General features: G+C 33.7%; 1 protein-coding gene across 1 annotated transcript in view; it reads left to right on the forward strand.

The window, feature by feature from the left end:
• Positions 1 to 3,821: 3,821 nt before the first annotated feature.
• Positions 3,822 to 12,492, forward strand: part of LOC113446440 (macrophage mannose receptor 1-like) — a 60,843-nt gene continuing 52,172 nt past the window's right edge. The window contains exons 1-8 of the mRNA XM_026716095.2: positions 3,822 to 3,945; positions 4,473 to 4,874; positions 5,226 to 5,399; positions 7,666 to 7,830; positions 8,873 to 8,986; positions 9,732 to 9,875; positions 11,183 to 11,365; positions 11,723 to 11,880. Coding sequence (XP_026571880.1) covers positions 3,885 to 3,945; positions 4,473 to 4,874; positions 5,226 to 5,399; positions 7,666 to 7,830; positions 8,873 to 8,986; positions 9,732 to 9,875; positions 11,183 to 11,365; positions 11,723 to 11,880 — 1,401 coding nt within the window. The 5' untranslated portion in view covers positions 3,822 to 3,884. The remainder of the gene's footprint in view (positions 3,946 to 4,472; positions 4,875 to 5,225; positions 5,400 to 7,665; positions 7,831 to 8,872; positions 8,987 to 9,731; positions 9,876 to 11,182; positions 11,366 to 11,722; positions 11,881 to 12,492) is intronic.

A 12,492-nucleotide genomic window follows, 5' to 3' on the forward strand; every position in this document is an offset into this window, starting at 1 on the left:
CTACAATGCTAAACATGATCGAGTTGCTAAGTTATTATGTAAAAAATATGCCCTACCCGCATCCAAAAGTTACATAAAGTGGAAAAAGTTGTCAAACATAAACTGGAAAAAGTTGTCAAAAATGAGACGGTGAAGATCTTGTGGGACTTTTGAATACAGATGGATCACCATTTGGAACACAACACACCAGATATTACGGTTATTGAGAGCCGAAGCATACAATTTATTGATAATGCTGTACCAGGAGATGTCAGAGTCGAAGAAAAAGAACTGGAAAAAATGATGAAATATGTCCATCAAAACCTGGCCATCGAAACGTCACAGTTATGGATGAAACATATAACAGTGATACTCATTATCATCGGGGCACTTGGTACCATGTCCAGAAATTTTACAAAATGCATCAAAAAATTGCATCTTCCTGCAACAACACCAGCCGAACTGCAAAAAACTGTGCTAACATCATATATTTAAGAAAATACTTGGTTGATACCTAGGAGGCTGGCAGCTGATATTTGTGATACATTTTTAAATATTCAGTTGACTGAGTTTCATGTTTAATGAATAAAAGAGATAATCATAATAACCTTTATTGTCATTGTACATATATACAACGAAATTAATTTTGCTTCTCCATAACAAAAAAGACTCACCGAATTACATGTGCTAATCTAAGAAAGAAGGAGGGAGAATAAAGTTGAAAGCTGTTCTGACCAAGGTTTCTGAGACCATAATTAAGCATATGCTTAGTTAAAACAACTCTTTTTTATTTCAATGCTGGGAATTATGTTCATTCTCAGCCTATAATGAATCTCAAACAGTCCCTCGAGATAAGCACCCATCTTTCTCTTCTTTGAACTGCTGTCAACAAGTAAAGTGCCAAATGAACTATAAAAAACCAACTGAAGTACAAAAGTGCACACAGAACTTCAAAGATTAATCTGAACAGACTGAACGACATTGCTTCCTTCAAAGGTTTTCCTACCTTTGCATTTCCTTTATACCTTATGGGAGGGGCAATCACCTCCAAGCCTTACTTCCAAGTCGCCCCTTTTGTCTCAGCTGCTCTTACCTTTTAGCAGCTCTGCTCACATGTGCACTGGGAATAGGATCCCCTTGTTCCTCTGCCTTGGTGCTGCCAGACTAAGGAGCCTCTGGAGTCAGCACACCACTCCCAGATGGTCCTGGCCCCATCTCTGCATCAGACGCAGGACCCTTGTCTGAGTCCTCTCCAGACTGCCGGACTGGTCCCCTTTCTTCCTCACTGTCTGATTCTGCTGCCATCTGCACAGGCTGCTGGCGAACCACAACAAAAGCAAAGTTTTAAAGCTCCTTCAATGCTTTAGATGTCCCAAGGGATGTCCAGAATAGAGAGATTATCAAAACAGTTTATATGAGGAGGATCTTAATTCAGTACAGCTCAAAAGCACAATGGAGACACTGGCTCCTGTCTTTCTATTGAGGATGACTATAATACAATGCTTTTTAGTAAAAAAAAAAAGGGGGGGGGAAGAGCAGACCAGGTTTTTAGCCTTAATTGTCACTATATGCATGACTCATTTACGGTTATAGTAACAACAACGAGGGGTTTGGACACATTTTGGCCAGTATATCCAAATTTTTCTATGCGAGCTAAACTCTTAAATCCAGAAAACACATTTCAAGCCAAAATATTGTTTTTTATATCCGACCAAACAGGAAATATATCACTCTTCAGGAGTTTGAAATGAAGAGTTTGTAAGGAGTGGTTTATTGTGTTGATTGCATTTAAATTTTCATTCATTGTTCCATTTTGAATCTTTGTTAATATTTATGTATTTATGATATTAATTGATAAACTTCTTGAAAAAGGAATAGCATATAAATTGAATGAATGAGATTTGGAAAGGAGTAATAAAACCAAAGTTTTCCTCTTTGGCATATGACAAAGAATGGTATGGAGATGAGAAATGAATTTGCATTATAGAAAGTTGGTGGTTGAATGAGGTAAAAGCAGCATACAATGTAAGTGTGGGATAATAAAGAAAAGGATCATCACTAAAAAGTGAAATAAGGATTTATAATAGCTTTCTGCTTATTTCATATATTTATGGATAATAATATGAAAAAAAATCAGTACTTCAAATTTATAACATTAGGTAATTTGTTTTAGGTGATATATATATTTTACCTGATAAGAGTATAGTATTTATAGATTTATATTTGCACATGTAATTAATATTATCATGATAGTATTTTATATTTTTTGTAATAGAAAATCTTTGTTATGTTACTATTTTATATCCATTTGATTTTACTTTTATGTCATATATTGTCAGATTTTGCCAGTAATTGACTGAATAAATAGTATATGGTTTCATACCTTCCCCCTACATTTAACTCATTACAGTTTGCCTATCAGAAGAACTGCTCTATACATGATGCACTTTCCTGTGTACTTCATCTTAGCTTGGCATACCTGTAGAAGAAGAATTCTCATGCGTGAATGCTGTTTGTTAATTTTAGTTTAGTGTTCAACACAACCATTCCTTAGCATTTGGTAAACAAACTGGGCCTATTAGGTTTTAGTACTCCTTTATGTAATTTCCTCATTGATAGGCCCCAGTTTGTGCAAGTTGGAAGAAAAGTTTTCATCTCCTTAAGTACTGGTTCCTCACAGGGCTGTATCTTGAGTTTGCTACTGTTCACCTTGATGACCCATGACTGCTGTGCAAAATCTGCTATGAATTACATTGTAAAGTATGTAGATGACACAGCAGTGGTGGGTTTTATCCAGAATGACATTGAAGATGTCTATAGGGAAGAGGTGAAGACTAATGCAATAAAAGTAACCTGATTCTAAATATTAATAAAACAAGGGAGATTATTATAGATTTTAGAAAGAGCTGGCATGGTCATACTCTACTCAGTATCCTGGATGCAACTGTAGAGATGGTCAACAATGTTAAGTATCTGGTGCCACTTTTTATAGAGGCATGATTGAGAGCATTTTAACAAACTGCAACACTGTTAGTTTGGTGGCAACAGTGCCTCAGATAGAAAGTCCATACAGAGAGTGGTAAGGACAGCTGAGAAGATTGTAGGAAGCTCACCTCCTGTTGTTTAGGATACTGCTTATAGGCGCTATGCTTAGAGCTCAAAGCATTGTCAGAGACCCAACACACCGATTTCACAGTCTGTTTCTGTCTGTTGCTCCCTTCTGGAAGGAGGTTTCAAAGTATTTCTAGCAGAACTACCAGATCATGTAACAGCTTTGTTCCTTAAGCCATCCATCTTTTAAACTTGCAAGATTCTTTTTTCTTGCTATATACATGTGCACATCTGAACAAGACTGTGTTGTTTGTGTCATATAATATATGTGGGTATGTGCATAATTTTGCATTTATTTATTTTGTCATGTTTACATAGTGTATATTGAAGGTGGTAATCCATTGAGAAGTGTATGCAATGAAATTTCATTTTAATATATGCTGATTAGTGTACATTCAAAATGACAATAAAGTTATCCCTTCTCTCTCTCTCTCTCTCTCTCTCTCCCTCCCTCTCTCTCTCGTATTTCTCTATTTCATTTCTTATATAATGTTTCTCATTCTCAAAGAGAGTAGTTTAATAGTCATGTACTGTATGCATGTAGATATAAACGTAGTTAGTGTTTAATGTTAGTTATAAATTCCTGAAGAAATTTCTGTGGAAATAAGTCTTTTACATAGAAGCCAAATACTATTTATAGTACTCCTTATTACAATACACATTTCGTAAGATTGAAGGCAGAAGTAAATACTTATTTCTTCTTTGCTCTTATATATAAAGGAGTTCCTCAAAAGAAGCTATCTCAGTTGGTTCTTAATTTCCAGGTAGTTTTCTGGAATGTTTTATCATTTACAATGCCTACTTTTTTGTTCCTAATTTTTTTATTTCTCATTCACCCAGATATTCAAATGTCAGGTAATATTTATTCAATTATTTAAATTGTTTTTAAATATATGCACTTATATTCCAATAATTAAAATATTCAATTGTTTTTTCTTTTTATTATTGTTTATACTTTTTATTCTGTTAAAAAGAATGTCACAGTTCTAGTTATGCTTGTGTTATTTTCTTAGCAATAAAGTATGTATCTTTATATTTATTGATTTCATGTAAAATAACAATTTAAAGTTAACATTATACAGTCTTTTTCTCTTTTTTATACCTTTTATTTTAAAAAACCTATACTAGTGCTTGTATACTATAATAAAAATAAATAATAGAAAGGACTAAATTTAAATAGATAACATCTGAGAGAATTGCTTCAATGTCTAAATTGTATAGGAAAATACAGTAAGAAGACAATCATATTAAACCATATTTTATTCATAAAAAAAATTATGTCCATCTGTCTGTGTATACATATATACATATACATATATATTTATATATATATATTTATATTGATTAATCTGTATTATTACTATTATTTGGTTCATTTATAGATAGTGACACTTTTTTGATATACAATGAAAATCTTCATTTTTGCCTAAAACTTCAAGAATCTCGTTCCTTCACCTTCGATGTCTGCAACAAGTTTAATGAGTGGCAAAATTTTAAGTGGGTATCTGATTATCAATTATTGAATATGGCAGTGAAATTATGCCTGAGTGTGCCTTCAAAATCAAACATGGTTTCAGTTACACTGTCACCATGCAATGAAACCCTTGCATTACAAAAGTGGGAATGCAGAAATGACACTCTGCTTGCCCTTGCACAACAAGATCTGTTTTTAAATCCTGCTAATGGGCATGAGAATGGGGTTATACTATCAGAAAACCCCTCCACCAAAAGTGTCTGGAAGATCTATGAAACAAAGAAGAGCTTGTGTGCCCAGAAATTTGAAGGTAATTAATCCTTCTTGCTGAATTTGCTTACTTAAATCCTTTCTTCTTTTTTGAATCTGTTTAACTGAAAATTTAAATAAATTTGATTCTAAAGATATAATCTCAAATGATACGATTACCTAGTATTTCTCTAATATAGTAGCATTCTTATCTTTTATATCATCTGAGAAAAAAATGGCATGTATTTATTCTAAGTCCTAAATTCTGAAAATTGTTCCTTGAATGAAGTAAACATGGTTGCATGTATTGTACACAAACAGTTTGCATGTCTTAGAACTAAATGCTGAGATATTTTTCTATAGCATTTCTACTCTCAATTCAGTACTTCTCAATCTATGTTTTTTTTAATAGCTCTATTCACTATAGAAGGCAATGCCTTGGGAGCACCCTGCGTATTTCCTTTCAAGTATATGAATAAATGGTATGCTGAATGCATAGTTGATGATGATGAACACAAACGGTTTTGGTGTGGAACAACTCCAGATGTGGACAAAGACTCTTTAACTGGATATTGTCCTGTAAAAGGTAAACTCTTATTTGATGATACATTTATTTATTTTTCATTCCACCCTTATTATTTTTATAATCAACTCAAGGCAGAAAACATATCAACGTAACTTCCTCCCCCTATTTTTTTCTGCAATAGTTGGACTGAGAGAGAGTAACTGGCTCAAAGTCATCCAACTGGTTTTCATTGCAAAGGCAGGATTTGAACTTACAATCTCCCTTTCTGGACTGCGCTTCAACCACTAGACCAAACTGGGAGCATACATATTTAAAAACAAGTATTGTACAATAGACTATTTCATGTTCACTAGTACATTATTTTAAAGTAGCTACAGATGTGTTATATGCTATAGCCGGTTGCATATATATATTGGCTGGCCAGATAGCATTAGCAATGGGTGGGAGGAGACAACCAGGAGATCTCAGGGCTATAGGTGACACTGGGATGTTGGAAAAAAATCCCCAAAGAACCCCTTGCCAGGACAAATGAATTTTATCTTATTGCTTTAAGAGCTCTCCACTTGTTTATTTGTTTGTCCTAATTTGCTAGCTCACAGAACAAGAAGGGGGAAAGGACGCTAGCATTTCTAAAATCAGTGCTACATTGGTCAATCATACAAACATTCAGTGTTACATTCACTCAGCAAGTTCCTTGTTAGTACTTTCTTAAAAATTGTAACATCCTTCCTTACACACACACACACACACACACACACACACACACACACACACACACCATAATTGGAGGTGTAAGGATTACATTGTTTTTTTTTGAAGCTAGGCTAAAAAGAGAGATTAATTGGTTGGAGGAATATTTGAACCTGGGTCAGATGTTATTCTCTTGTGTGATTAAATATAACTTTATTTCATTTCATTGAATAATTTTGAGTTGTTTTTCAATCCCAATATGTGGATTGGAGTAAGTTCCACCAGCCAGGTTTGTTTCACAATAAACAAAAATAGGATAGGACAGCACTAAGTCAAACAAGTGGCAACTTCAAATTTCAATAAACAAATCAAAAAATAAAATACAATCTGGATGGACAAGACCTTGTAGGCTACTGTCAAGGACCTTGGAGTTCTCAACTCTGATAATCTAAGTGCTAGAGCCCACTGTAACAACATTGCCAAAAAGGTGTTAAGAGTTGTTAATCTAATCTAGTGAAGCTTTTTCTCTGGTAATATTGTACTACTAACTAGAGCATACAAAACATTTTCTAGACCAATTCTTGAATACAGCTCATCTGTCTGGAATCCGCACTGCATATCGGACATTAATACAATCGAGAGAGTCCAGAAATATTTCACAAGAAGAGTCCTCCACTCCTCTACTCACAACAGAATAACCTTTACCTTCAGACTTGAAATTTTAGACTTAGGTAACTTAGAACTACACCACCTTCCATCTGACCTAAGTGTAGTATATAAAATTATCCATTACAATGTCCTACCATTCATGATTATTTCAGCTTCAACCTCAACAATAGACAACACAATAGATACAAACAGGGTAAACCACACAAAACTAGATTTCAGGAAATACGATTTCAGCAACAGAGTGGTCAATGCCTGGAATACTCTACCTGACTCTGTGGTTTCTTCCTCTAACCCCAAACACTTTAACCTCAGACTGTCTACTGTTGACCTCACCCCGTTGCTAAGAGGTCTGTAAGCAATGTGCATAAGCGCACCAATGTGCTTACCATCCCTGTCTTAATGTTTCATTTTATTCATATCTATTTCATGTATTAATAATCATGTTTATACTTATATATATCAAATGCATGCTTGACAAAATAAATAGATAAAATAAAATAAAATAAATAAATAAAATAAAATAAAAAGAAGAAAATCCAACTGGTTTCCATTACAACAAGGAATTCATAGAAGGACCAATAGATTACTCCCTACAATTACTATCACCTATTTTCAAGTAAAAAATGCAAATGCAAGCATGTTGGAGTAGTCAAAACATGAGATAGATGGTTCAGTGTTGTGCAAGGATGGTCTGAAGGAGAAAATTTAAAGAGTGCTTGGGTTTCCTTATCATCCATCATAGACAGAGATTTCTGTTCTCCACTGAAGTTATATGGCAAAGAATAGGGACTTGATTTGCTTCACTGTTTAGCTTGATGAAGCAAAGCACCATTCAAAATCTGGGCCTTTGTCCAATTTTTGGCAATTTTTCTTAACTAAACTATGCAATAAAAATTAATACAAATATAAATAAACATGTTTAAATTCTCACAGGGCTTTGTTACTAATGAGCTGATTCTACTTACAGATGAAAACGATGACTTTTTCTGGGTCAAAAATCACTGGACAGGACATCTCTACCAGATAAATTCCTTCTCAGCTCTAACATGGGATGAAGCAAGAAAAAGCTGTCAGCAACAATATTCAGAATTATTGAGCATCAGCGAACTATATGAACAAGCATATTTGACAGGTATAACAAAACATTTCTTAAAAGGCTTCTAAAACATTCCTGATAATAAATATTTTCTCATCTGTAATAAGCAATTTCAAATGTTTCATATAAGAAACATCATTTTTCTTCCAGAGGAATTACCTTCTGAAAAATATTTGACTCTTTCAAACACATGTTGCAAGATGAAAGTTTATCTGATTGATTTGTCATTAATATATAGTCATTAATATATAACTAACAATAGCTCAGGCTGAACAGTGGAATCTTTAATGCTTTTTGAGCTTGGTTGTTTGCTTACCTGACTATGTAATAGCCTCAGTGCTGCTTGTTCCCTTTTTATAACTGTACTTTGCTCTGCAAATGTTGCTGGAACTCTGATTTCTCCTTGATTGTTCCTACATTAGGGTATTATTTTCTGTTTGATTGTTTGGTTTTAATTTCTTCTTTTTGGGATGTTAAGGCTGAAGAGGATGTGTTCTAGTCTTTTTGTTTCCTTCTTAACTTTTAAATGTCTCTTTTGAATCATGTGGAAATATAATTTATTTCTGTGTGCCTATTGATGGCTGATGTGTCTGAGTGCCAAAATTTCAAGAGTTCCCTGGCATTTTTTTTTATTATTTAGTTTAATCTAAAATTTTCATTGTTCCCCAATGGAAACTGTGGCTGTGTATGTCCATGTGTTGTGAGATTAAGGAATTTTCATTGTATAAATAGAAGAGAATATATGTAGCTCAGGGTTGAACCAGGAACTCCTTAATGCACTTTGCGCTTTGTTTATTTTCATGCAGATTGGGTAACATCTTCAGTGAAATTTTCTTTGTGTCTTCTAACTGCTAGTTGATGTCTTTGGTTGCACTCTGTGTGTCTTTTGCTTTGAAGTCATACTATATAGTGGTTGTTATGTTCCTTGTACTACATATAATGTTAAAGGTATGGCTAACGATCAAGAGAAAGATGATAGTTGTACTTTAGATTGAATTGTACTATGCCTGCCTGACTGTCTGTCTTCAGACTCAGATCTACAGAATTGATCAATATGTGAATGTTCTTTCTCAAATAGGATTAACACATGATTTTGAAACTAAATACTGGATTGGTTTGAATAACCCAGATTTTGACAGTGGATGGCAGTGGACTAATCACCAACTGTTAAGATATTTCAACTGGGCTCCAGGTGGGTAATTGTGTACAGTTATAAAGCCTTTTTTATATCCTAAAGAGAACTGTAAACATTTAAAGATATTAAGATTAAAATATTTGGAAATTCTTATCGTCCTTTCCAAAATAGTTCTTAAATAGATGAGGTAGAATTAAAAATAATACTTTGCATACTCTTCTTCTAATAATTAATGCACATATAAAATATTGAAATATATATTATGTATTTGAGTTAACTGACACTTTCTCTAGAAGTGTGCTGGCATGTTTGTGTTATGTATATTATATATAAACATTGATTCTTACAATATTGTTATCTTCATTTTTTGAGCACCCTGAAGATGCCCTAACCCTGACAGAAAACTCTGAAAAGAGACTCGGTAGCTGTGTTTAGTTGAATGTTGTAATAATTCTCTTGTGTAGAGTTCGTAGGCCTATGCAAGGTGGCTTCATTTCTAACTAATGTGCCACCTAACTCCTGTCACTCATAATAGTTGAGATAGAAGATGTCCTTGACTTGAAAAATTGTTCTGCCTCAATACAGACTTGATCTGGCTGTGATTTGATCAAAATGGGCCACTGATTGAAGGTAGGTAGCTACTACAGAAATGGAGACTTCCTACAGTACATATTGGAAAGTGGATACCGTGTTCTTGAAAAGCAATTAAAGATAAGGAAAAAAAGCAGTTTTGATTTGTTTACAGATAAAAATATTATCATCTTGGACATCAAACAGTGATAGGACAATCACTCTCTTACAGGTAGCCCCTCTTCTGAAACAGGAAAAAACTGTGGATTGATGCATGGTAGGATTGGCAAATGGGAAAATAGTCAGTGTGAAAAGAAGCATGGATACATCTGTAAAAGAATGAACTCTTCAATACAGGCACCTGGACCTTCTTCAGGTAGATTGCAAACTGGAAATTAAGTTAACTGAATAAATATTATTTCGCTAATATGCAAGGCACACGTGTCCCAGATAACATTTTTTTCCAAGTGATGGTTTTGGGTCCCAGAGTAATGTGATAGAATAGATCTATCTGAGGCAGAGAACAAGCAGAGATTCAGATTCTGAATGCACCTTATGCAGAAATAATTTTGTTTGGGCCAAGGTGGTCCACCCAGTGGCAGGAAACAAGGCAACCTAAAACTCTTATATATATATGCCTACTGTTATAGCTGGGGGTGGGGGAAATGCTGAATTTTCATCATTAGTTTGATTATCTAATATCCTGAGGAATTTTTTAAAAATGCATTTTGCATCAGTTTTATTTCAGAACATTTTAATATAAAATGTAGCACTCTTCTTAGATGAATTAAAGCCTGAAGATTTGCAGGGCTAAAGGTATGCATACATAGGAAATGTCCTAATTTGCAGGTAGTCATTGATTTACAATCACTTGCTTGATAATAATTTAAATTAAGACAAGACCAGAATGGATCCTGTAAAGCACTTCTGGTTTTCATAAAATGTCACACACATGCCGACAGTCATGTGATTGAACTTTGGATGCTTGCCAACCAGTTTGCCTTTATGACCAGTTGTGGAATCCGATAGTCACATAACTATTTTTTATGCCTTTTTTTGCTGGAAGAATGGGTTAACACTTATAACTGCACATTTGCTTAATGACTAAAGTTATTTGCTTAATGACTCTGCAAAAACTATTATAAAATGAGGTCCCGTCAGGCAGATGCCTCAACTATAAAAACTTAATGACCAGAAATTTGGCCCAAACTGCCTGTACTAATTATATATATGTTTCTCCAAACAGTGGGGTAGTTTTACTTTAGATTTGTTTCCAAATTTATTTTCAAGAAAGTGTCTATGAGTTTCTATAAAGTAAAATGAAAGTTTGAAGGAAAGCAACGATCTAGTAAAAAATACTTATTCCAATTAACATGTACTATAAAGCATTAATAATTTTAGAATATTTTAATAATGACGTAGGACACAAAAATTGCTACTTTAATACATCTAATTCGTGAAAAATTAGGCTTAAATTAGGTTTGATTATAGTAGATTCTAATGACACTTCTAGAAAATGTCCTCACGACAATGGACAAATTACCTTTATCTTTAAGATGGATTTTCAGGTTTACTTTAACTAAATTTTATTTATTGAATTAATTATATCATAATACAAGATCAAGATTCCCCCCCTCCATTCCCAGTTCTTGATGGTGTACATATAACTATTGTCTTTTTTAGATGATCTTAAGCCAGTTAAATGTTCAGGTGACTGGGTTGGATATGCAAAGCATTGTTACCGTCTGAACAGAGATCGCAAAACGTGGAAGGATGCCTCAGTCTCCTGCCAAAAGGATGGTGGACATTTACTAAGTATACATGACATTGAGGAATACAGCTTTGTTTTTTCTCAGCTTGGCTACAGTAAGTATATTTAGAAGGGTTATTTCCTGTTTCATATACTCTGTGGGTACATGGATTCCAGGAAAAGAAAGGAATAGCTGCTGACGTTGGTATCACAAGGGGAAAAAAGTGTTTATTTAGGCCTTAAAATATTTGTAAAAAATCTACTCAGCTTGTGTGGTTTAAATGATGCAACAACTGCTGCATATATCCGTGGCAGTTTAGCACAGGCAGTTTCCAGGCAGTTATGTCACATATAGACTCTCTTATATCCTGATCAACATAGCACAGAGTTATATCAGTGGAGGATTATATACAACCTCTTGACTTCATTCATTACATTTGAGAGCAAATGAATAAAATAAATTTATCTTTTAGAATCAACAGATAATTTGTGGATAGGCCTAAATGACCAGAAGACTTCTTCATATTTTGAATGGAGTGATGGTACTACAGTGAGCTTCATCAGATGGCAGAAAGGAGAACCCACACTTATAAGCAATGTGCAGGAAGACTGTGTTATCATGAGTGGGAAGGTAACAATAAAGACCCTTAATTGCCTGGTGGAGATATTTTTTCTCTTCAGTTTTCTCTTGGATAAAATTTGTGTCTAGAAATTTATTTGATACAATCTCTTATTCCATAACATAATTGATTCTATAAATCAATGGTTCTTAAATGTTTTCTTTTCCAGAATCTTTTCCATATTTAAAAGTTATGGAGAACTCCTAAAGAACTTTTGTTTTATGAGTTATTGATATTTATCTTACTAAAAATTAAAATTGATGTATATGCTGCAACTAGCCTTCTCACAATTGTTGGATAGGATTTTAGTATTGTATTATTTTTCAATATGGGTTGGCAAATAATTCTAATATAATGGATCCAGGAGTTCTATGATTGAAGAAACCCTGCTTTCTTTAAAAAAATATTTTCCAAAGTTAAAATACAAACAAAGAAGAAGAAACTACCAAGCATCAGACATGAATGATAAAAATTAAAAATAACACATTTGTATAAAAAAAATAACAAATACATAATTCCCACTGACATCAAACATAGAAAGTCCATCCTGGCTGAATGTTGACAAATATATCAAAAGTACCTAATGTGTTTGCCTACCCTTACATAACAAATCTACAAATAAT

This window comes from Pseudonaja textilis, chromosome Z, assembly GCF_049901715.1.
Source record: "Pseudonaja textilis isolate UNSWEBS1 chromosome Z, rPseTex1.2, whole genome shotgun sequence".
NCBI classification, from domain to species: domain Eukaryota; kingdom Metazoa; phylum Chordata; class Lepidosauria; order Squamata; family Elapidae; genus Pseudonaja; species Pseudonaja textilis.